Source organism: Dipodomys ordii, unplaced genomic scaffold (genome assembly GCF_000151885.1).
Source record: "Dipodomys ordii isolate 6190 unplaced genomic scaffold, Dord_2.0 Scaffold8, whole genome shotgun sequence".
Classification (NCBI taxonomy): domain Eukaryota; kingdom Metazoa; phylum Chordata; class Mammalia; order Rodentia; family Heteromyidae; genus Dipodomys; species Dipodomys ordii.
In genome coordinates, this window is record NW_012267224.1 from 6,480,876 (window position 1) to 6,506,873 (window position 25,998).

General features: G+C 37.7%; 1 protein-coding gene across 1 annotated transcript in view; it reads left to right on the plus strand.

Annotated features, from left to right (window-relative positions):
* The window catches only part of Slit2 (slit homolog 2 (Drosophila)), a 107,677-nt gene that overhangs the window by 73,315 nt on the left and 8,364 nt on the right, over nt 1-25,998 (plus strand). The window contains exons 24-28 of the mRNA XM_013009108.1: nt 6,952-7,045; nt 12,177-12,314; nt 12,410-12,650; nt 14,162-14,292; nt 25,102-25,256. Coding sequence (XP_012864562.1) covers nt 6,952-7,045; nt 12,177-12,314; nt 12,410-12,650; nt 14,162-14,292; nt 25,102-25,256 — 759 coding nt within the window. The remainder of the gene's footprint in view (nt 1-6,951; nt 7,046-12,176; nt 12,315-12,409; nt 12,651-14,161; nt 14,293-25,101; nt 25,257-25,998) is intronic.

The following is a 25,998-nucleotide window of genomic DNA, read 5'->3' on the forward strand; positions in this document are numbered from 1 at the left end:
GATCTCTTCATAACAGTGACTCCTGTTAATCTGTATCCAAATGGGGCAGGGTTTGTATATCAAAGTCAACATAGCTGTGAATATACTTGAGATCCTCAAATAAGAAAAAACTAAGGTTCTTTCACTGGGGAATATACATTGGCAGCCGACCAATATCATGTGGATTGCATTCCTCTTCAAAACCTTTCAAAGGTTTTTGCAAATTTATTGGAATCTTAGAAAACATTTTAAAGGAACTGTTGGCTCTCATTAGTTGACTGACAGTACCCATTGAGCTCAGAACAACAATTTACTTTAACCAGACTTATTCAGTCTAATTTAGATTTATATATCTGGAACACTGAGTCAAATATTTGCTGGACTTTTCAGTAGCTGTTGAAATTGGCTATAATATTTAATCTGAGTTTGAAGGAGGAAATACTGAAAACTACCTCCTTTTCTTAGTCTGTTTATTTGGAGAGGTAAGTTTTTCCATTTAAAAATGCATGAAGTGTTTACTGAGAAAATACCTTATGCAGAACACCAAGTTAATTGTTGAAAATTATATAAAAATCCATAAAACATTTTTCCCCTGTGCACCAGGCAAACTCTTTGCCTTTGGTTTTCAAAGAGTTCAGATCAGGTCAAAAGCTTACCAGGGAAAAGGCATTACTTTTCCATTTTGAGTATATTAACAATATAATATGCAGACTTTATTTGCTTGCACATAATGAGAAGCACTCCTTCACAATATGAACAGTGATCAGACCGTCTAGCAATCAAGCATGAGGGAGGAACTCATTTCATCTCATATATAAATGAAAATTACCATTAAATATGCTCTGCCTTCTCTTAATAGGTACATAATACCACATTCTTTCGAGTTTTTCCTTGATTGAATTGTGATTGCCTTGATCTTGGGATATCTCTATGGCAGATATCCCAAAAATGTCCCAAATATCCACATGTCATAGTTGGCACACCTTTCCCATAGAAATGTGGCCTTCAGTGGCTTAGATAGCTTCAAGAATTCACAGCCCCTCAAGACTACTTCCCTCCCTACATTTCTACACTGATAACTGGATGCTCTTAAATTTAAAAAGTGGGTTTAGTTAGGTCACAGATCATAGTGCCTATTGCTAACTAGGAGAACACATTTCAGAAGACTGAATGTGTATAGAAATAAAACAGATTACTGAAAGGAATCCTCAAAAAGAATGTTCTCTTTTAGAAAGTCGCATCACAGAAAACATGCAGTTCCTATGCCATCCTTTCCTTGTTGATGAATATAAAGGTAATTATTGCCTTTGCCATGTGCAGACTGGACTCCCACTAATGTGACATTGTTAATGTGCTCTGTCTGGTCCCTGAGATTATAAGCTAACATACATTATGTCAAATAGAAGTGGCCTAGCAGCCAAGGAGAAGAAAACACAAACACAGGTGGTCTTCCATATCTATGGCTTCTACATGTGTGAATTTGACCAATAAGAATCCAAATATAGGAAGAAAGTTGCTGTTTGAAGTAAATATTTACTGACATGTTCTTTTCTCATCAGCATTCCCTGCATAATACAGTATAACAATTATTCCATAACACACACATTGTGTTAGACACTCTGAAGGACCTACAGATGAGTTAAAGTGCAGGAAAAATGTGCCCAGGTTATAAGCAACCACAAAGGGCCTGAGTACTAACAGGATGTTCCTGGAACCTCTGTTCCTTAGATACTGAAGGGATGGCTTTGTTTCTTTTAGATGAAACAAATGGAAAATGTGTAATTTTTATGGGCATTGGATTGATTTTTTTTAATTGCGGTTTAAAAAAAAAACTTATTTCTCTGACCCTCTCTCAAAGAGGCCTTTTATGTGCTGAGATATACTCTCTTGATTCCTGGCCTCAGTCTCTCCTTTCCTTCTGTGATGATCATTGTTTGGCAGGACTTATTGTAGGACTATCTAGGAGCTACTGTCTAGTCCAGCCTGCAAGGATATTTTTTAGTCGAGGCTCTAAGAGCACAAATCTGTTACTGCTTTTATTTATTTTACCCCCTTCCTTTCATTGTCTTTCATGCTTATCTAGGTCCTTCAGTAATATTTGAAAAGTATGTACCCACCAGAGCAAGGAAAGGAATGCTATCTCTCAGATGGTCTCACTGAGTATGTAGTTTTGCACATACTTTTGCAGGTTATTGGAAAGACAAAATCCAAAACTGTAAATGAAAAGAATCCTTTGCCTTCCAGACGGATGCATATAAGGAATTAAAGTTCATGGATTTTACCCAGTTGATTGCTTCCTTTGATACCTTAACTTGCTGGGTTAATGCAAAAGGGTACAATTGATCTCATCCAGACAGGCTTTTCATGATCACAAAATGCAACATATTCAAAGAAACATGTGTTTTACTCTCTAGTTGATCAGATAACTATTTATTTCTTTTCCATTGTTATCGATATTAATGATCTTTTCTCATTAAAATAAAGTAGTTCAGTCTAATTTATGAATAAACTACATTGTTAACCCCAGAATTTCTATACTATGTCTTTAGAAGCAGGTTCTTTATCTTAAAAGAGTGTGTGTGTGTGAGAGAGAGAGAGAGACAGAGACAGAGAGACAGAGAGAGGGAGAAGAGGAGAGAGAGAGATTAGAGCTATAGTTGGCCTTCTGTATAAGTTCTCAAACTTCATTTTACCAGTGAAGGGTAGATATCCAGAACAATAAGATAGTGCACTTTATTGGAGCCAATCAATTCTCTTACATTGTGTATGGTTACAGCAGCCCATTCGGTTTAAATGTCATTACCAGCCATGCGGATAGGATCTCTTCACTTCAAACCAAGCATCATCAATTCTGATGACCCAGTTCTTACTGCCATACCTAGGTGACCATAACAATTATCATTCAAATGAAGGCACTTATGTAAGGACATAAGTATATTCTTGAGAAATAGCTCATGGTAACAGAAATGTCCTGAGCCAGCGAAAAGAAATATTCATATTACTGCTACATCAGGGTTTTGGGGGCTCTCCTCAAAGTTCAGTCTGGGAAGTTGAGCTTCTTAGATACATGGGCACCAATCTTGCCATGCTCCCTTATAGCTCAAACTAATATCTCTCTGGAGTATGTTCATTGCCTGATAACCACAAGCCAAGAGGCAGACTTACATTTCTCACAGAAAAATGCCCTTCTTCAGGACATTTAGTGCTTTGTCTTTGGAAAGTTCTCATTAGAGTAATTCGTTCAATCTATTTTCCTAAGAGGTAATATAATAACTAGGCCCCCATCATATATACCGTTCCCTCTCTAAAACACAGACAAGCAAGACATCAGTCTTTAACATCATAAACACACACACACACACACACACACACATATACATACTACTAACATGAAGCTTAATTTGTTTACCTAATCAAAAGTTAAATCACAAAGGCTGGTCATACATTGTGTCCCATGTTATTGCTTTGTCATGATGAGATTCTGAGGATCGAAGACAGGTAACAATGAGATCAAGTTTCCTAAGATTCTGCTGTGTGAGTGAACCCCAAATCATGGTTGGTCTAGACTCATAAGAGGTCTGTTTAATCTTCACTCAACCACATTGCCTTAAACCAAGCAAATGGGGCTGACATTATTTCAACTGAAAGTGATTCTTGGAAAGACGAGTGTAGAAGACAATTAGTCACAACCCTGACTATGCGGAGTGCAGTGAAGATTATTGTCATCTTTCCTTATGTCTTCTTGCACATAGTTTCTCAAGAAAGGAGAGAGTAATTGATGTTATCATAGGCCACAGATCATCAGAGAATCCAAAATTCAATTTCCCCTTATTTTCCATTATTTTACACTAACTCAGAGGTATTTCTGTATAGAAAAAATAAGGTACAGGTCAAATCATATAACGCCCTCTTGATATAAGTAAGCTAAGGACATTTCTCGTTGTAGTACCTAAGGATATCTTGGCTCACTTTACTCCTGTTCTTACTGGAAAGCCATGTTTCAGTACTTGAATAATGAAGTAATATCATTTGGAAATAATATTATTAGGAAAATGAACAAAACAACCCAATGAAAACATTTATTCTAATATTCCATCAGGGACAATTTAAAGTAATATTTAAAATGAAAACCATAAACTATGTTAGTATTCATGAACCGTGGTTTAAGTAAATATTGATGAGAAAAATGTTTCAAAGCTGAAATGAAAACCAAGTTGAGTTAGGTAAATTGGAGTTCTTCACTCTGAATAGCAAGTTCAATAAAAACTAGTTGACTTTATTGCCATGTCATAATCTAGGTAAATACAAAAGCAAATATGTCCATGCTTGTGCTTTTACTTCTCATACAAAGAAAGAATAAGATAAACTTCAATAACAGAAAGTGAATATGAACCTGTGCATCTTTCTGCTCTTACCTTATATGCATGAATATAAGACAGCTGCATATGTATATGTTTAAACCTGTCAGGCACACAGTAGCAAGAACTAGATAAATGTTTATTGAGTAAATATGCAATATGTGTACCATAGGACAAGCACAAGTGTAGATAAGAAAAATCAGCAACAGAAATGCCAAAGGAAGTTGTTAAAGCCCAAGAGTAAACCATTAATCTGGAATGAATCAAAAATGGATTCATAAATCTGAGACTAAACTTGAGGTGAGAGTATAAGGTGCAGTATTCGGTTTTAAACATGCCTTAGGCAGTAATGTAATTCAGAATATAATCTTGTAATACTTTGTTAGAATAACACTGTTGATGATGATTTTTTTTAAAAAGGAAGAGTTCAGTTAAGTAGTTAACCAGTCTTCTCAGGGTCTGGTGTAGAGCTTCAGTGATAACTGAAAGTGCTCTTGGGCTGTTCTCTAGAGATAAGCATATACTTAACAATGATGTAGCTATTCACCTTCAAATCAGCAGGCTTACTTGGAAGATATTGAGGTACAGCTTTAAACATTTGTTCATCCAGCAGTTTCTATTCTAGAATTGTCTCCCTTCTCATTTCTTCTACAAGGAGAAGTTCCTTTTGGAGAAGAAGGGTGGATTCTGTTTGTTTTCTATTAAGAGGCCAAATTCATTCTATATGCTGACTCAAACTTAGACTTCCTACTGGTAGACTGGAAGCTAGTTAAGGGTAAAATCATTCACGACAGTTGCCAAACATCTAGCAGAATACTTCGTGGTCAGTCTTCATGAACTGTGGTTTATATTGGCCTAATTGTACTGGATTAGTGAATGGAAAAATAATTTTTCTTATAATTTGAAACAGTTTATTTGGGACTAAGTTGAAAGTGAACAGAATAATATTTACTGTCTCAAAAGGTCCTTCTCTTAGCAGGAAATTTTACTTACTTGGAAATAAGCTACTTTCTACCATCCTAATCTCGACTACATAGATTGGATTAGAAAGTGCTTTAATCATGTTAGTATGATAAATTATAATGAAGAAACCCCATTAAGATGTCTAACTTAAAGTAATGCTAATTAAACTTGTAAATTTTTAAAGCCTGTTTAAATATAGCTCACCAACTATAAACACTTTTTGTCATAGATTTAAGGCATAGAAAAATCTTATAGAAGCAATATGATGAGAATTTCTGTTCAATAAGTTCATTTTAGGAAATAGCGAAGGTAGATTGATATAATAACTGAGTACATTTATAGACTTGACCTATGGAAACAGCCCTTAACATCTAAATAAGATTATTTAGTTGGCAACTAATTTTACCAATTCCTAGTACTCCTATCTTAAAAGGATAGCCTTGTAACAAAAGAGTGTTCACTAAACTCCTGATTTTTCAAGCCAGTTCTGCTAAGTCCACACTTCGAAGAAGTACAAGTTTAAGTTGTTTCTTAGAAAAGAGCAACTACCCTGGGACATATGACGTTTGTTTTTTGTTTGTTATTTTATTTGCAAATAAAACAAGTTAAAATTAACTTAATAGTAAAGCTATATCCTTCCTATCGTCTTAGCATCTTGGTGGTTGGGAAACTTATCTCCGTGAAAAATTATACCTGGTTCTTTCTAGCTAGCTAGCTAGCTAGCTGTCTGTCTGTCTGTCTGTATCTTAAATAGTGATGTGCTATTTGTACTGAAAGAAATGTCTGAAGAGACTATCAGTCACATAATTCAATAGAGACAGCTTAGAATCTGTATGGTTTTGTTTTTAACTTTTTGCTTGTCCATTAACATTGCACATTATTAAAATTATTAGGTAGCTGGCACCTTTGGAAATAATGGCTAAGAAGTGTGATGTTGATGCATAAGAGAGAAACAATGTAACTTTCTATAAAACCTTAGAGCATATAAAGATTTGAGGGTTTCTCTTCAAACCTTAGGCTACAGAATAAATTAGAAGTAAAGAAATATATATCATATAATTCTGTTTGTGCCTGTCAAGCTTAAAAAGAGCAGACACCAGAGACCTATGACTTCAACAAGGTAGACTAACCTAACCTTGGGAGAATAGTAGCCAGAGGCAGGCATGAGGGAAACTGGGCAAAGCTGGTAAGTGGTGGGTTTATGAACGTGGATAGATGTCACTTCTGTGGGAGCTTTTATGAATAGTCACCAGCTTTTTAGAAAAAAAAGATCACTCAATTTGATGCAATACCTCAGTCAACAACCCCAAATAATATCAACCAATCAGCAAAACTGAAAATTCTGATCACCTTCTTCTGATTCCAATAATGTATTCTAGAGAAGATCACACTTGAACCACGTATGAGGACAATGTGTTGTCCTAAATCATCACCAAGATTGGACATGGGCTCTGCTTGGTTCTATATTGGGAGTGGGGGGTGGGGAGTTATTTGTGTTTTCTTCACAGTCTTTATTTTTTTGCTGTATTTTGTGTGTGGGTTCTTGTTTTGCTTCGATCATGAGTGGTGCTCAGGTCTGGGACCCTTGGCATAGACGGCTGGAGGGCTGTTGGCTTTTCCATCTGAGCTAATAGAGTTGGCCGTGTTGCAGGCGAGCTGTGTGAGGAGAAGCTGGACTTCTGTGCTCAGGACCTGAACCCCTGCCAGCATGACTCCAAGTGCATTCTGACCCCAAAAGGATACAAGTAAGTGAGCAGCCACCTGGGGCTCCCAGTCAGCAAGGAGCACTCCTGCTCTTCTCTTTTTGGAACTTGTCTTCTTCTTGCCCAAAAGCCCTAGCTCTGTGCCTTCAACCAACATGAAAGAAAGAGCTCTATTGGCTAGTGCCTGTGACAGTTTCATCAATGCTCCTAGGCAGCATGGGTGTCTTTTAGTACACCAAACAGAAGGAAGATAGATTTCCTTCTGTTCCATGACTTTCTGAAAAGTCATTGATGGAATAACAGAACCTTTCAATAAGTTTCCTTCCACTAATCCAAAGGCCAGGGCTCCACTACCACCTGAAGGTAAGTTTGTAGCAGAATTGAAAAGGTTATGTTGTGAAATATTACTTTGAGTATCCACGCAATGACCACATCACTCAGATGGTCCAGGACAGTCCTGATTCATGACTGTGTCCCCACTTTAACTGTTAATAGTGCTCCTTTAACTTTTTATTCTTTATTGGTCATGGGGCTTGAACTCAAGGCCTAGGTGCTGTCCTTGAAATTTTAAGTGCTCAAGTAGCTCTCTACTACTTTGAGCCACACCAACACTTCCAGTTTTCTAGTGGTTAACTGGAGATAAGAGTCTCACAGACTTTCCTGCCTGGGCCTGCTTCCAATTGAAAACCTCAGATCTCAGCCTCATGAGTAGCAAGGATTGTAACCTGAGCTTCCAGTATCTGGCAGAAGAGCTCTTTTACCTTAACTATATCCAAAGAATGGATTTGATACTCCTGAAGAGCTCTAGCAAGTGAACTGAGAACATCAAAATCATCTCATTTTCTCCAAGCAGAAAGGGAGGAGGGGAGTTTAATGTGTGTGTGTGTGTGTGTGTGTGTGTGTGTGTGTGTGCACATGTATGTGTGAATGGTATGTGTCTGTGGTTTTTGGCAATACTCAACTCAAGACTTCACACTTGCTAGGCAGGTTCTCTACACTTGACTCCAGCCCTTTTATAAAAGCTTTATTTTTCAGACAGGATTACTAGTTTCTGCCAGGGTTGGGTTGTATCAGCGATGGACTATTGTCTTTGTACCTATGACCTGCTATATGACTGGGATTACAGACAATCAGTACCACCAGGCTTGGCTTGTGTGTTGAGAAGGGTCCCGCTAACATTTTGCCTAGGTCAGCCTCAAAGTGCAATCTTCCAAATCTCTGCCTCTGAGTAACCAGAGTTATAGGAGTGTACCACGGCACCTTGTCATCCAAGCAATAATTCTAAAAAATGTTTCACAGCAAACTCCATAATTTTCTTGTTTCCATCCTGAAGTATTTCTGGAGTATATCTACAGCAGCTGTAGCTTCAAGGTTATCTCGGTGCTGATTCTTTGTTATAAACATAAGGAAATGATGAGCCAGGGTTTGCTTGGCTATCCAGATACCCCTAGCTTGTTTATTGGGAGAGCTGGAGCTAGCTTTTCCAGTTTGGTGAATGCATGTTCTCTCTCAAGACATTTTATAGTTTAATCGTTCATGTGGTCTGATACAGAAGAAAGGCTAGATTCTTAGGCATGACACATCTGGGTTCTGGAGTTGAGCTGGGGTTATACCAGATAACTTGCTGAAAGCATTATGTGTTCCTCCAACCCAGAATTTATGGAGAATTGGCCATGGTCTGGACATGTGGTAATTATACATCTTATGTTTTTGTAGTGTTTTATAGCTATTCATTTCACATTATGTTCACAGAGAGTGACCCAAGCTTAATTACCATAGCTTTCAGAGAGTTAAAAATTACTCATGAGCAATTTTAAAAGAAGGTCAGGGACAATTTTAAAGAGTCAATAGTATTTGAGCCGTAAATCTTTGGTACTTTTCAAACAGATCATCAGACTTTTGAGTGAAACAAGGGCGTGAGGTCAATATTGTGAAACCTTCCCCGATTTTCAAAGGCTAATCTGATATAAATATTTATTCCATGACAAAAATATCTTGTTTCAATTTGAGTTAAAAATCTAAAGATTATTTAATACTACTCTACGTGCAGGGCATGCTAATGCTATTCACTGCCTTATTGAGAAAGAAAAGGATTGATTTGATTGTGTCTTTCATCTTATTTCAGATTATAGCCCTGGGCAAACACTACAATTTTTTTACTTTATGCAAAATTCTGCATTACATTTTATTCAACCACTCTCGTTAACTTGTTGTAGCTAGTGTCATCTTTGATCTACCTACAGTTGAATTTGGCAAGGCAAAAGTTCATTGCTTATGTAACAAATAAGATGATCCTCAGAGAAATGAATAGACTTGATACATTGTAACTAAGAGTTTGTATTCACAAAGGTAAATTCTCAATTAAATATCTTTTATTTCGAGCAGCCAGATTGTACCCTCTAAAAGTGCATTTTGCCGCAGTACAGGTTAATTAATGTGGTTTTCAGTGGCCACTGACTCTCAGGCTCACACCTTGGCTGTAACTAGCTCAGCAGAAAACAGACTAAGTCGAGTGGGTGCCCTTACTTCCAGCTTAGATATAATTGTGCATCGTGGGAAGCATGCCTGCAAAAAGAAAATGGACATAAACCAATCAAGACGAAGCAGTGAAAGAAAATTTCTTAAGAAATACTTTTTGGACAAGTTGTCCCGTTTAAGTGCATTTTCTTATTACTGAACTCACAGAGCTGGCTCTACTCTTCTTGCTTTATTATATAACTCATAAATCTCTGAAATGGCCTTGAGATATTTTTAGACCCTGGGATGCCCTAAGCAGTATTTTGAAGAATGCATCTGACTCGTTTGGGTCTCCGGCTGCTTAACTGTATATGGTACATTTGGCTTCAAGACTTGAGAGATAGTAACTTGAGGGTATCTGATACTTGTTTGAAAATGCAAAGTATGAGGGATTCTGATTCAAACGTGTTCTCTGTTTTGAAATTTGATGTAAGGAACAGAAGAAACACATGCACGCACACACACTCACACACATGCACGTGCACATGCACACACATGCACGCCCACAAAATTTGTGGCTGTGATGTAATTCCATTTTCTAATGGGCTCGAAGAATATTATTTGGAGATAAGAGAATACAAAATACCTTTGAGAGAGCTTCTGTGGTAAATGTATGGCTCTCTGGTCTTTTACTTTGATTTCTCAAATAAATAATTCAGTATTTCAAAGCATTTCTCCTTTCTCTTAATGCTTGGCACTTCAGTGGCTCTGTTCACATTAACATTGATGGAATTTCTTGTCCATCTATTTGAAAATGTGTGCAGCCACTTAGGGTCCATTTAACTTCAGACTTGCTATTTACTTTGCCTTATTATGATTTAGCATTAAAACTGACTGGTTGCAGAGAAAGCGTGCTTAAGTTCTGAGATCATTTTATTTCTTAAATCCTACATGCAGGCAGAATGTCCATTGCTCTTAAAAGCTACATACTCCCACTTTTTTTTAATGTTCCAACCTCCATTCACTCTTAAAATACACACAATTCCTGTGGCATTCAGTAATGCCACATGGTTTTAAGTGTCCTTTCTCATTTAAATAGTATTATCTTTAAAATCAAGTAGTGAATACTACAATAAATTCTAAAGAGTTTTATCTGACTACAAATACTTACATAGAAACTTATAAAAATACCATTTAATAATATATACATTTATCAATGCATTTTGTACAAAAGTTATGCCAATAACTTTAACTTGTGAGGGGTATATATATATACATATACATATATATATTTGTACACATATATATATTCTAGATAAGGAAGTATTGGGTGATATTTAAGTATCTTAGTCAAGATTACACTTTATGATACATGAAGTTGATTAAATACCTCGTGATCTCACAAATGACCTAAACACAAGTACCATAACACTCAGGAAGGAGATCATTGAAAAGATTGCTGTTACTATTGTGCTGGTAGTCATACAGTGTGGACTGGCCAAAGGAGTGATTCCAGGTAGGACAGATCAGATATTGCAAAGGCTCATTACACGATTGAGAATGGCATACAATTTTAAATTTAGGAAGTTTGTTTTAGTTAAGGAATGTCTTACTTAATGTTTATGAGTAACAGACACTGAGGCTATGGAATGGACTGCCACCACTTGACAATTGTTGTATACCACAAACTCTTTTCCTAGGACATGATGAAGTCCTGAGTCCTGGCTATCTGCTGGCCAGCACTGAACAAGGACAGATTTTTAAAGGGAACCTTAAGAAATTGATTATCAGACCACAAAATGCAGTGGCTAGGAATCCAGGCTCTTTGATCAGACAGCTTGAATTGGACTTCTAGCTGAGGCACGTAAGTGGCATGTCGTTAGGCAAGGTACTTCAGCTCCTTGTCCCTTAGTTTCCGCACTTACACAATGGATATAATGGTATCACCAGTGGCTCAGGGCATGGAGGAGATTCAGTGAATCCATGGAAGACAGGAAGTGCTTAGAAATGTCAGCTCCACTGTGACCCTGATTCTTCATCCTCAGTGGAGTTGCCATCTTTTCAACAGAGTGCAGAGGCCAAAAAGCTGTCCGTGGACTTGGCCCCATGGATTTTGGTATCAGATCCTTCACAGTCAGCCACGTTTTGTTACGTCATTTTCCAGATGTGTCAAAAATTAGAGTGCCTAATATTAACTCACTAGTTTCCCAGAAAATTATATTTTTGTTCCAATGCATCTAATAGCTATGGAAAAGTTAATATGTTAATCCTTTAAAATAGATGTAATAGTCATAGTAAATATTACTATGGTCAAACTTAATTAGGCAGAACAGAAATTAGGCAAAAAGAGAAGAGAGGAAGAGAAAGCAGGGAAGGGAAGCAGAAGGGAGGGAGGAAGGAAAGAAAAAGAAAGAGGGAAGGAAAAAAACAGGAGGGAAGGAGAAAAGGGAGAGAGAAAGAACTCATGATTTCTTTATTCTGTTGTGAACGTTCATTATCATCAAACAGATAACACCGCCACATCTCCAATAGATCAGAGTTGGAAACCACACGCTAGTTTGCAGCACGTTCGGTATTCTCAGCATTCGTTAAATTAGAGATGAGACTGTTACAAAGATGTGTTGGTTGAGTTGACGACATTTCCTCAAACATGGAATGCATCTGCCTATTGATTTATCTCCATTGAGACTGAAATTTTACCTGTTTATTCAAACAGGTGTGACTGCACACCAGGATACATCGGGGAGCACTGTGACATCGATTTTGATGACTGCCAAGATAACAAGTGTACAAATGGTGCCCACTGCACCGACGCAGTGAACGGCTACACATGCATCTGTCCCGAAGGTTACAGGTACACGCAGAAATACTCAGTTGCATAGACATGTGCTTTCAGAACCCATCCATATAAAATCTGTGCTAACTTCCGCTCTCCTGTGTATCTTTTAGTGGCTTGTTCTGTGAATTTTCTCCACCTATGGTTCTGCCTCGGACCAGCCCCTGTGATAATTTTGATTGTCAGAATGGAGCTCAGTGCATCATCAGGATAAATGAGCCCATATGCCAGTGTTTACCTGGCTACCAGGGAGAGAAGTGTGAAAAATTGGTCAGTGTGAATTTTGTAAACAAAGAGTCCTACCTTCAAATTCCTTCGGCCAAGGTGCAGCCACAGACAAACATCACCTTTCAGGTGAGCTGCCCCACCCCCAAGAACAGATGTGAGCTTGAGCCACAGTCAGCCTGGGTAGATGATGACACCCATGATGGAGTTTGGGAATGCTACTGATACTTGCAGAGACGGTGACAGAATGTTCGCTCCCCTCGTGGGCAAAGCTTCAGTAATGTTTCTCTTCAAACTTCGTATTTTAAAAAAAAAGGAACTGGTATTTTTTTATCCACTCCATTATCTTGGGTGAGGGACAGCACCAAGTTGCATCTCTTTATTGGATGCCCAAGTGAAGTAACTCTATTTACTTATTTTATGGCACTGCTGTTCAATCACTGCACAGGGGGGAGGACATTTTTCCTTGGAGGTCTGCATTTAAGAAAGGCTTAAGTGAGACAGAACTCAGCTGGAGCCTATTACGTCTTTCACCTAGAACCTTTAGGAATCAACATGAAGTCAGGTGGTGGGGTGTCACTACTGTGATCCTAGCTACTTAAGAAGCTGAGATGTGAGGACTGTGGTTCAAAGCCAGCCTGCAAAGAAAAGTCCAATTAACCACCCAAAGGCTGGAAGCGGAGGTGTATTTCAAGTGATAGAACACCAGATTTGAGTGAAAAAGCTAAAGGACAGTGCCTAGGCCCTGAGTTTAAGCACCAGGATTGGGGGGGGGGAGCAGGAAGATAACATGAAATTTAACAACTTATATTTAAGTCTTTCCACCAAGAAATCTTTTCCTTTAAGCAAATCATTCAAATGTTGAGGGGAAAAGATGGTGCTAGATTCTTTAATAAATGCAGAATATGGGGCAGGGACATATTAAGACTGAGTATTGTGTTATCTGCTCATCATGATCACTTAATATATTTTGAATCTAAATGACTTCAACCAATTTCCTGTAGATACCATCCCTTCTTCTTTCTTTTGCCCTGACTCTCTGGGTATTGAGGAGTGGTAACTACTTTTGAGGTCCTGAAAAACAATTTGCTAAAATTCTGTCACCCTACCTTCCACTCTATTCATTTATTTATTTATTTATTTTTACAACAGTGAGTAGTTAGGGAACATTCTCCAAGGTATACGAGGCTTAAGCCCTAACTTTACATAACTCTAGTCTTTTCAATATCCTCAAGAAGAAAGGACCATGATTAAAAAATGAACAACAACAACAGATAAATCCTCGTTGACCTAAAATGACCCATAAATAATTTTAATACAAGATAGGAATCCGCCTTGCTCAATGCAGTCGTTGTATATGACAAAGATGAAACTCATAAGAAGAATAATGTGAACATCAGAGAGAATCTCCAGCAAAGGAAATCCTAAGCACATAGCTGAAATAGTTGTCATATTACTTCAATTTCTTTATAAATTTGTTTACAGCAGAGTAATGTATAGGCAAGTTAGCTTTCAGACAGCTGTGTGCATTAGATTCCACTAGCCATTGTGAAAAAGTAAGCCATATTAAAAATTTTCCTTCATTTGATGGGATGCATTTGTTGAGTGGGCATCTACTATGTCAAGGCCTTTTTTTCCAGATTGCCACCGATGAAGACAGTGGCATCCTCCTGTATAAGGGTGACAAAGACCACATCGCTGTGGAACTCTACCGTGGGCGTGTGAGGGCCAGCTATGACACCGGCTCGCACCCGGCTTCTGCCATTTACAGGTGAAGATCTCTTAGTTACTGGTAAAGGTGAAAGACAATTGTCTAATGAAGTACTGCTTCTCCTTTATTATTCTGTGATGGCAATACAGGAAGTGGAGAGGGGTCATTTTTTTCCACATCTCTCTTGTGCCTCTTGTGCTTCTGTAATGGAATACCTGAGACGAGGTAATTTCTAATGAAAGGAGATTAAGAAGAGGCTGAAAAAAATCCAAAGTCACGATTCCCACATCTGCCAAGGTCCTTCTAGTTGTGACATCCTATGAGAGAATGAAGAGGCAGGAGAACACAAGCCAAAGATGGGGGTAGAGAAAGAAGGAGGGCTAAACTCATCCGATTTTATCAGGCTCACATTCCCATGATGACTAACCCACTTTCTTTTCTTTTCTTTTTGAAAGTCCTAGGCTATGAACTCTGGGCCTGGGCGCTGTCCATAAGCGACTTTTGCTCAAGGCTAACACTCTGCCACTTGAGCTCGAGTACCACTTTTTCTGTGATTAATTAGAGATGAGAGTCTCATGGACTTTCCCTGCCCAGGCTGGCTTTGAACTACAATCCTCAGATCTCAGCCCCCTGAGTAGCTAGGACTACAGCACCCAGACTCACTTCCTTTGATACAGCATCAATCCATTTGTGAGAGTGAGGATATAGCCCTGAACGCTTAATCAACACCTGCAAATTCTCCCCTCAGTACTGCTGCACTGGTGTTTCCCCCAGTGAATGGACTTTCAGGGACACATTCAAGCCACAGTGCACGGTTTATTCTCTGCCATCCTCCTGCTATCATCTTATGAGTGAATTCTATCATGTAGAAAGAACTGCAGAAATCTTCCTTTAGAGAAGGGAACAGAAACTCATATACAGTCAGTTTTTCCAAGCATAACTAAATTAAAAAGTCAAATATAGGAACGGAATATGCCCCCACCAATTTATTCCATAACAGAACCAACTCTGACAGTAAGGACTCCTGAGACAAAGAGTTTTCCTGTTGACAATACAGCAGGGGCAGTCTGGAAGGAACTCAGATCAGATCTTCGTCAAAAAACTGTGCCTGCTCACTTGTCTTTGAATTCTGTGGGTCTGATTTGGCCATACTCTGGGTTTTTCCAGGAAAAGCAGAAATCTCTTCTATTGAAGTCAATGTGAAATTTTCTCTTCTTTAAAGATTGTTGGTTCAGGTTTTAGAACCATGTTTATGAACAAAACACACTGTAGGCCAAACACACTTGGTCGCAAGCGATTGGACTTTGAGACTCATAAAAGAATGCTTGTGACTTTGATTTTATTGGCATTACCCTTGCTTATAGACATTTGCTTCAAAAGCCTTCACATTGCGTTGGATCCTTCATAAGTAGTTGTGGAAAAGTAGATGCCAGTTGCTACATGAGTGGACTTTATTCTTTTTGGTGGTGAGCAAAACCTCGACTGAGACTATGTGAAGCATGGATATAGGCATATAATGAATGGTTTTCAAGTGGTAAACAATACCTATTTCACCTCCAACTGGTGAGGAACAGAGGCCAGCATATTAGATACTAATAAGCCTTCAATTTTATAGTCTTGCACCCCACATAAAGCTTTCATACATTTATAGTGCATTTTTATTTTTCTAATATTTCATGATAATGAAACCATATGAATTTCCTAAGGGTCCTACTGAGTTTTTGAAGTGGATTATTAAAAGCTAAATATGGGTAATATATGCCAAAAAGATTTCTAAGTAAGTTTTAAAAAGCTAAGTGATTATATCCAAATGAGAAACTCACTAAAGAGGTTTTTTTTTTGAAGTTATATTCTTGTTACTCCTCTTCCAAGCAATATAGATTTTTCCTAGCAATTTCTTGAACCTGGGACATTGATAAAATATTATATTGTGTAATCTTTATTCAAAATCAGAAGTTTTATGTTTCTTCTATAAGATTAGTTAATTGAAACATGTAAGACATGTAGCTTTAATTTAAATCTTGATGTGTGAGTTGTGATGTAACAACTTTGGAAAAGCTATTACCTTTTAGTAACAGAAGACAGTCAAAGTTATCTTAAATTGAGAGTCTGGGAAGGTGGCTCAGTGGTAGAGTGCTTGCCTTGCATGCATGAAGCACTGGGTTTGATTCCTCAGCACCACATAAACAGAAAAGGCCAGAAGTGGCGCTGTGGCTCAAGTGGTAGAGCGTTCGCCTTGAGCTGAAGAGCTGAGGGACAGCGTCCAGGCCCAGAGTTCAAGCCCCCTCAACTGGCAAAAAAAAAAAAAGTTATCATAAATTGAGATGAGTATATACATATATATTTTTTGTCATATTCCTTCTTACATGTACCAAAATCTCATATCAGCAATGAGTTCTGGGTTGCAAAAGAGGATTTACTGTTTGCACCTCTCTGTAAGGCCTTGTTACAAATTAAACAAAGACACACACAGGTACTCGAGATGACTATGTATTAGCTTATGTTAATTACATATGAAGAAAATGCATTATAAAAATAAGAGGGAAAGAAGAAGAAAGTGAGGAAGGTCTATTGAAAGATTTCTAAGATACCATACTCAAAAGGAAAAAACAAATGTGTGTAGTACAATCATGTCAGAGGAAGGTATGCATATTTTTATTTTTACGACTTTTTTCCATAAAGCAAGAAGAGTCACAGAGAGGGAGTTAGGACATAAACAAGGCTTTTACATGAACACCACTATGCCTGAATACTATCAGTATGCAAAATTTGAGGCCAAAGCAAGGACCCAATGGTCTCCAGATGGTCTGCCATGATTTTATTCCCAGCTTAGCCAGCCCTAAGCAAGCAGGTCCTGGGTGCACTCTATCAGCTGCCAGGGCCTTATCTGGAAAATAAGGGTAATGCACAATAGTACCATTTTTATGTTACTGTGGTAAGAATTTTATTATGTAGCATATGTAAAATATTCCAAAAATGAATGGAAAATAGTAAATAATGGTAGCTATTGGAATCATAAATTCCAATGATCCCAAACTGAGTTTCTTTTATTTGCTTTATGCAATCCTAAATTCCAGTCACATTATTTGTAGATAGAAGGGCATTGCCAAGTCCTCCACAAATATTGGATTTGCCTTTAATTCTTTTCTTCCCTTCATTTTTAATTTGAAATTTGTCCTGAGACTTAACTGTGCACTTGCTAATTTTCTGGCTTCTAGCCAAATGTCAGAAACTGGCACATGTGCTTACTAAAAATCTCTAACAGAAAAGTACTATTTCTCTTATCATGGTAAAATCTATCATAAAAACTGTTAAAATCAGTTTTCCCATTGCTTACTTAATAAATAATTTTGTTTTAACTGCCTGCTCAGCTTTTAACACTGAGGGAATGGATTTTATTTAAGTTAATCAAATTTGATTAAAAATTAGAGAAGTATAAGCATGTAAAAGTTACTATTTCTGTAAGATCAAGTTTTTGTTTGATGATATTCTTTATTTCAAATAATCTGTATGAATACAATTCTGTCTACATTGATAGTTTTTTTGCCTTTTAAAGATTGTTTCTTGAAAACTATATGACTGTGATCAAGACACATTGTATTCATAAACTGCTTTGTTGAATGGCAACTCCTTTGTACTTAAGGATTATCAAATACTTAAGAAATTATATTTAAAATATATGCATGTACCTTCACGCTCAAATTCTTCTTCTCTTCACTGGGTAGCTTCTTTGGAAACATAGTATTTAAAAATTAGGATAGTAGCTGGGCACCAGTGGCTCACACCTGTAATCCTAGCTACTCAGAGGCTGAGATCTGAGGATTGTGGCTCAAAGCCAGCCTGGGCAAGATAGTCCTTGAGACTCTTACCTCCAGTGAACCATCAGAAAACCAGAAGTGGCACTGTGGCTCAAGGAGTAGAGCACTGGCCTTGAGCTGAAGAGCTGAGGGACAGGACTCGGGCCCAGAATACAAGCCCCACAACTGAACAAAATAAAATAAAGTAAAATAATATATATATAGAGAGAGAGAGACAGAGAGACAGAGAGACAGAGACAGACAGACAGTGGTTACAAGCCTTTAAGTGTGTTTGAGGAAAGGCAAGATGCAGAACTTACTCCTTTACCAGTAGGAATGACATGGCCTGCACAGTTCCTCGTGTTATTTCTTCCATCTGGTCATTCATGCCTTGTCTGAGACAGGCATAGATTCCCAGCCCTGGGCAGTGAGTGGAGCAGGTGTGCTGGAAGACCCTATTCCTTTCTGATTTGGGAGACCCCCAACTGAAAATTTACATTTACAACAAGTTCCCAGGTGACATTATGTTCCAGACACGACACGTTAAGAATCGTGCATGGAAAATGACTCTATTTGAGTTGTGCTTTGAGAGCAGATGATACACTTCTCTCCCCGTGTTCAAGTCCCATGACATCATGCTTGGAGCTGGCTTAAAATCAGACATGTCGGCAGTATTTCCACCCAGCAATCAGCCAATGCTGAAAATCCAGACTCATTTTCCCCTAGAGATCCCATGGTTAAGCATTTGCCAACCCTCCCTGGTTTAAAGTAATCAGTAACAACAGAGCTGACGTGAGCTGCTAGCAAATGAGTGCATGTAGAGTCTGGCATTTGTGTCTCATTTCTACAGCACTTAGAGAATGGCATATAGAAAGACTCAGTGGTAGTGCCATGAGTGGAAGTCTGAACAAATGAAGGAAGGAAAAATACATGAGTTGTCAGCCTAACCTTAAAGCTAACCTCAGCACTAGACATGAAGACAGAAATGAGGGAAAACATTTCTATTAGGCGGAGTGATCATCTTCTGCCTTTTAAATCTAGATATTTAAAATAAAAACTATTCCTTTTTCCCACATTTGTATTAGCATTCTAATTCAAATTAAAATAAATTGCTTAGAAGATTCATTTTTTTCTTTTTTACTACCAGTCCTGGATCTTAAACTCAGTACTTATAGAAGGCCCCTAGGCTTTTTTTTTTTTTTCTCTCAAGGCCAGCGCTCTACCACTTGATCGATTCATAGCCCAACTTCTTGCTTTTTGGTAATTAGAAATAAGTCTCATGGGTGTTCCTGCCTGGTTGGCTTTGAACTGCAATCCTCAGATGTCATTTTCCTGAGTAGCCACCAGCTACCGATAGGACACCAGTGCACAGACTTAAAAGCTACTCTCTAAAATCGTCTTCTGAAAAACTCCTAAGCATAACTTTATGGACAACTGTAGTAGACATATGTGTTATCTCATTTGGCTTACTATTTCTTTTGACTTAAAAAGACAGGCAGAGATTCTTTACTATTTTCTTAAATTTTATTGTATTGTATTATATTGTAAAGATTATGTACAAAGGGGTTACTGTTATGTAAGTAAGGTAATGAGTACCTTTTTTGTCCAACAATGTCACCTCCCTCCCTCATTTTCTCCTGCTTTCCCTCCTCCCTAACACCCCTCCTCCCAAACTGTGAAGTTCATTTCCAACATAGTGTCTTGTGAGTATCGCTGTTGCATTGGTTCAGCCTTTGTCCTTTGTCTCACCATTTTGTTATTCCCTTTCCCTTCCCCAAATCAGAAAAATGTGTATATAAGACACAGAGTACCAAGATCAAAAATAGTGAAACAGGGAGAAAATGAAAAAAAAGAAATAACTTCACACAGTACAGTAAAAAAAAAACATACATTTTGTTCCCATATCTTAGAGTTTATTTCTATTATCATCATTTTATATGATCATATATACATAGCTATTGAGCTATTGCAATCCTCTGCTAGTACTATCCTAGCCATAAGATTCTCATGTCTCAAATGTTGTACACTCAGGCCACAGGTAACAAAGTGAGAAAGGACCAGTTCTGTTTATTTGATCTTGGATTCCTATACAAATCATTCACTTAAGTTCTTTCAAGTCTAAGGCTGGAACTCACATAAGCAAAGTAGGATTCTTATCTTTATTAAGCTACTGGAATAGTAGGTACAGAAATATGACACTGTTAGTGTGTCCTGCATAAGTACAATGGAGAAAGAAAATTAAAAATAAAACATTATTGTACTCCTCTTTTCTTTGAAGCCCTGTATCATCTTCACACTGTCTTGATAATAACACACTGCAAATAGTGTGATAAAAATTGCATGATTTTCATATATCCATGCACCGTCCAGAAACTCAGGAAAAGAAAATCTAAGATAATAGATGAAGGTAGTAAAGTTAAATTACATACAAATGGTAATAAAATGAAATTTATGTTCCTAGTAGAAAGGCTCCAAGTTAAGTGGTTCACTGGCTACTTTTTGTGAGTCATCAAATATATAGTTCCCTCGGGAGTGGTGAAAGAGAATTTATCAATACTTATCAGAACCCCAAAGGACATTATGCACTGTAAGTGAGGCCACGGGAGCTGAATGTGATGGACTGTAAAATCGATGACAACTTTGACTCACAGCGACACAACTGGGTGTCAGTCTTTCGTATTAAAAGGAAACACAGTGCAAGGACTTTTAGGTGTCTCCTAGTCTCTCATGATGAAAAAGACAATGTGAAATAAAACAATTTAGACCATTCTTCATACTGACAGTTTCACTTTAGGATTTATGCACACACGATCATCTTTTAAAAAAAAATCTCAAAATACTGACTTGATAGTATTTGTTTGCAAGAAATCAAAATCAGCCAAACACCAGTAGCTCACACCTGTAATCCTACTTACTTAGGAGGCTAGGATCTGAGGATTACAGTCCTTAACCATCTCAGAACTGGTACTGCAGCTAATAGAGCACTAGCTTTTACCACAAAGAGGCTCAACGTCAATGCCCAGGCCCTGCATACAAACCCCAGGACTGGCAAAAAAAAAAAAAGTCAAGGTCAGCCAGGCACTGGTGGCTCACGCCTGGTATCCTAGCTACTCAGGAGGCTGAGGACTTAAGACCACAGTCCTAAGCCATCCTGAGCAAGAAAATTTGTGAGACTTGTGCAATAAACTCCCAAAACTCTGAAAGTAGAGCTGTGGCTAAAGTGGTAGAGTACTAGGCTTCAGCAGAAAAGCTCAACCCTGAGTTAAAGCTTGGGAACTGTCACACACACCCACACACAAAATTAAGTCAAGTCTAGATCTAGCTTAATTCCAAAAGGATATAAATGGAATAAAGCTCTGTGGTAACCCTTAGCATGTTCCAAAATGATCAGAGTGGACCTTTAAAACTCTTACTCTGAATTTCACTCATAACTTGGAAAACAGAAACCAAAGAAAATTTCCAAATCCACAAACTTTACATGTACTTGCATGACTTTCAAACTCATATAAGTCATATAAGATTATTCCTTTTTTATAAATCAATGTTTTTTAGTAAAGGTAACACATTGTACAAGCATCCTATAAAAGTGTCCTCTATGTAACTCTATACCTAGCGCTGTTTGGTGGATGGTTATCGTGTATAGAGGATGTAGTGGTAACAGTCCATGCCATCTGAATGATACTGGGATATTTTGTATTTTTAAAAACGTGATATATAATAATTAAGAACACACAGATTCAAGCCAGGAAGTATGGCTTCAAGTCTGTTCATCTATTAACTGCTGTATTACCTTGACTAACACGAATACCCCTTTGTGGGGGCTTAAATAAGAGTGATACGTAGACTGTCTAGTGAGTATCACTGTTGTGTGTGTTCATCATTGTTCCACTTTTTATGTGCCCTCTCACTAGACACTATGTGGAAAATGAACTGTATCTTACGGATGAGGATGGGAAAGGGCAAAGGAAGGGGAGACATGTTTCAAAAAAGATTGTACGGATTGTACCTGATTCATGTAACTGTACCCTCTCTGTATATCAACTATACAATAAAAATTTTTTTAAAAAGAGTGATACACATACAGTTTCTAGAACACTACCCATCCAGTAGTATAGTATGTGCTAAATCACTCTTGCTTTTATTCAAGCCAGGGTCATACTTTTAATGAGATGACCATAACTTATCTCTCAGAATTTTCCTTCAAGTTACTACCCCTGAAAATCCAAAACTGTTAATAGCATGCATCTTTTTGAAGAACTTTCCTAAATAAACTTGAAGACTGTTGATTATAACTTCATCCATATTGATAAAAAGATTATTTCTAAAGCAATGCATTGGTGGCTTATGCCTGTAATCCTAACTCCTCTGGAAGTTTTGATATGAGGATTATTGTTAGAAGCCAGCTGGGACAGGAAAGTTTGTGAGACTCTTCTCTCCAATAAATTACAAAAAAAAAGAAAATGCTGCAAGTGGAGCTTTGGTTCAAAGAGTAGAGCACTCACTAGCCTTGAGCAAAAAAAAGCCTAATGACAGTGCCCAGGTTCTGAGTCCAAACCCCAGGATTTCTCCCTCCACCCCGAGAAAAGATTATTTCTAGGTTATCTTGCTTATATTTATAACATCCATTATATTTACATTATATTTAGCATGTATTGATTAAGCATCTACTATTTAGGTGAGATATTCTTCGGAATATCTCTTTAAGAAATACAGCAATAGCAATACATGGCCAGTACATTAAAGTGGCTTAAAAGTAGTGAGTATTAAAAATGTGTACTCATGACAAGAAGAACAAAGAAGGGATAAAGAAGAAGTGGGTCAAGAAAGGTGGTGACAAAATGACCTACCAGCTGAGCACTGCATTAGGATGCATACAACTTTAAAGTTCTGAAGTCATTGGACTGCATGTGGCCAACGCCATCATTAACACCGACATGTCTGAATTGATTGCCTAAGATCAATATGTGATCAAGAACTCCTTCCTCCATGCATATGGATCTTTTCTTTGCAATTTTAAAGGGGAAAGAGGGGCTACATATATTAATATTTATAGTCTAATTAAGGTCAAGTTTTATAGAATGTCCATCTAAAACCACTTTGAGAATTACATCTGACCACAAAAGCAAAAAGCAATTGGCTTCCATTGTTATGTATATCTTTATTTTAATGCTTTAGAACTTCTAGTAACTTTAGTAACAAAAAAGTTGTATTTCTGCCAATCTTTAAAATTACCTTGCATTTCATATTTTTAAATGAGCCAAGTTAAATTTCCTCTTGAAGAAGATCCTAAAATTGTATTGGATTACTTATTTATACGCTGATGGCACTGGTGCTCATGTTGATGAAAATCCTGAATATATAACTTGGCTCTGCTATGCATCTTTATAAAAAATAATTTCATGCAGATCTCAAATTAATCATAGGAAAGTAGCATTTAACAAAAAAGAAAATGGAAGTGTATTAGTATTCCAATAATCAAAGGTCAAATATTTAATAGATGCAGGCCCAGGATTCAAATCCAGATTTATCTGACTTGAATATTCCCACACCAATATTACAACTTAGTATATCTCCTTAGGAAAGACTGATATTTAAGACCAGCAGTGTTATGCAATGTTATTTTATCAGTAATATCCTAGCCTAAATAATGTCCCAGTATGTTCTTTGGTAAATGTTCACAACCTTTGTTAGACTGTCTTTTACCTGTATAGTGAAATGTGAGTGTATTACTGAAGTTGTACTGTGCAAAAGTACTGTGTTCTTCTCAGGTCCTGGTTTATAAGTTCATTAACTGTTGCCTGAAGTAATACCACAATGAGGTTTGAAACCACAGTTAAAACCCTAAGTACCTATTAACAGACTGTACCAAACTTCATCTTATTTCTCAGTCTTCATTGTCTACTTATCTTCATTTTGTAACCTTTTTTAATCTATTTTATGCATTTTTATATATCTCCTCAAGGTGCCTAGATGGCAACTGTAAGAATTGTTAGCAATTCTTGCAGAAAGGACACTGGGCAATTGCTGTCCTTATGACTCTGTATGCATCCTATTTAACTTGCTCTTCCACTGAGCTCATCTCTTCACAGTGGTGTACCTTAATATCACTTCACAATGAGACGTCTTGGAATAACTGCATAGGAAGGAAAAATAGAGTATCAGTTAATAAATTTCACAAAATGCAAAAATCCTCTTAAGCTCATTCTGTACTTTTTGTGTTTGTTTGACGTCACCCGTCCTGATGCAGGGTCATGAGAGCAGAGGCCAGAAATCCTCTAGAGATTCTAGAATGTATTTGGCATGGGTGAAGGTGTCATGTCTTTTTAATTCTATTTGGCATGATAATCAATATCTTACTTAGTAAAAGGAACATTTAGGGCATTAAAAGCAAATGCACTGAGCTACTCCAGAGGTAGAAATCAGGACAACCACAATCAAAGGCCAGCATGGGAAAACCGAAAGGCTCTACCCTAAAACCAATAAAGCTAAAGGGTATTTAAATGGTAGAGTGGCTGCCTGGCAAGTACAGAGAGGTCCTGGGTTCAAAAATAAATTGGTAGGGGCTGAGAAGGTGGCTCAGTGGTAGAGCACTTGCATGCCTGAGGCCCTGGGTTCGATTCCTCAGCACCACATAAGCAGAAAAAGAAAAAAGCCAGAAGTGGCGCTGTGGCTCAAGTGGTAGAGTACTAGCCTTGAGCTGAAGAGCTGAGGGACAGCGCCCAGGGCCAGAGTTCAGGCCCCGGAACGGACCCCCCCAAAAAATAAAAATAAATAAAAAATAAATTACTAAAAGCAATTGCATTTTCTCCTTGTGAGTTCTACAGAGATCAAGGGGATTTGACTAGAACATGAATAGACCCAGTCATTATCAATTATCTCAGTAGGAAAAACTTTGTGTACAGTCTCTGAGAACTTGAAACCTATTATCTCCTTGAAAATATCCTTTTAATTAAAACTCAACTTCCTTAACAACTATCTTTTCCTAAATGGTGTTTATTGAAGTATTATTTTAATGACTATTCTCTAATAAAAAGAAAATGGAAGAAGCAGCTCAATTGTTTTCCCATTGTAGTGTGGAGACAATCAATGATGGAAACTTCCATATTGTGGAGCTGCTTGCCCTGGATCAGAGTCTCTCCCTCTCCGTGGATGGAGGGAGCCCCAAAATCATCACCAACTTGTCAAAACAGTCCACTCTGAATCTCGACTCTCCACTCTACGTAGGAGGTAAGCTCTCTCCTCAATATAATGCATCACTCAAGTGATGAGTCTCATCACAGACTGAAGCTATTGATGCCAGGGACCATAATCAGTGATAAACAGTTATTGAAGATAAACATTAAGAGGCTGTTTTGCAGTTCTGGGTCTAGTTTAAGTGTGTTATTGACGTAGAGTAGGAAGTTAATATTTCTTTGTGATCTGTCACATGACAGGTGACTTATGCATCAGATCGTTTTCAATCTTATAGTCAGTCATCTTGTCTCACAGAAAAAGAAAACTAGTTCGTGTCAAACCAAACAAAGAAAAGAAAATGGTGACACAAGTTTGATGAACATTGCGGAGCAAGTGACTCCCAGCCAGCTTCTGTAAGGAGGCAGAGTCTGTCAGCTCAGCCAGATGTTGTCATGCTGTAGTTTCTGCGAATGAATTCTGCAAATTTACGTAGATGGTAGGATAATTGTCCTTGACACTCTATGAATGAATGGAAGAATCAAATGACATTATATTAGGTGAACAGGAAGTAGTTCTGCTTGGCAAGACTTTTGGGAAATGAACATGATGGCAGGTTAGAAAATTAGGACTAGAAAAGGTGAATTTAAAACCCTAGGCTTTATTTTTGAAGGAAGATGAGGAAATGAAGAAGCGACATAGGACCAAATTCAAAGGAGCCAAAAAGAAATACTGTATAGGGCAGAGCTCACACCCTTTCTAGAGAAGCAAGTAGTTTAAACGCAGACATAGAGCTGGA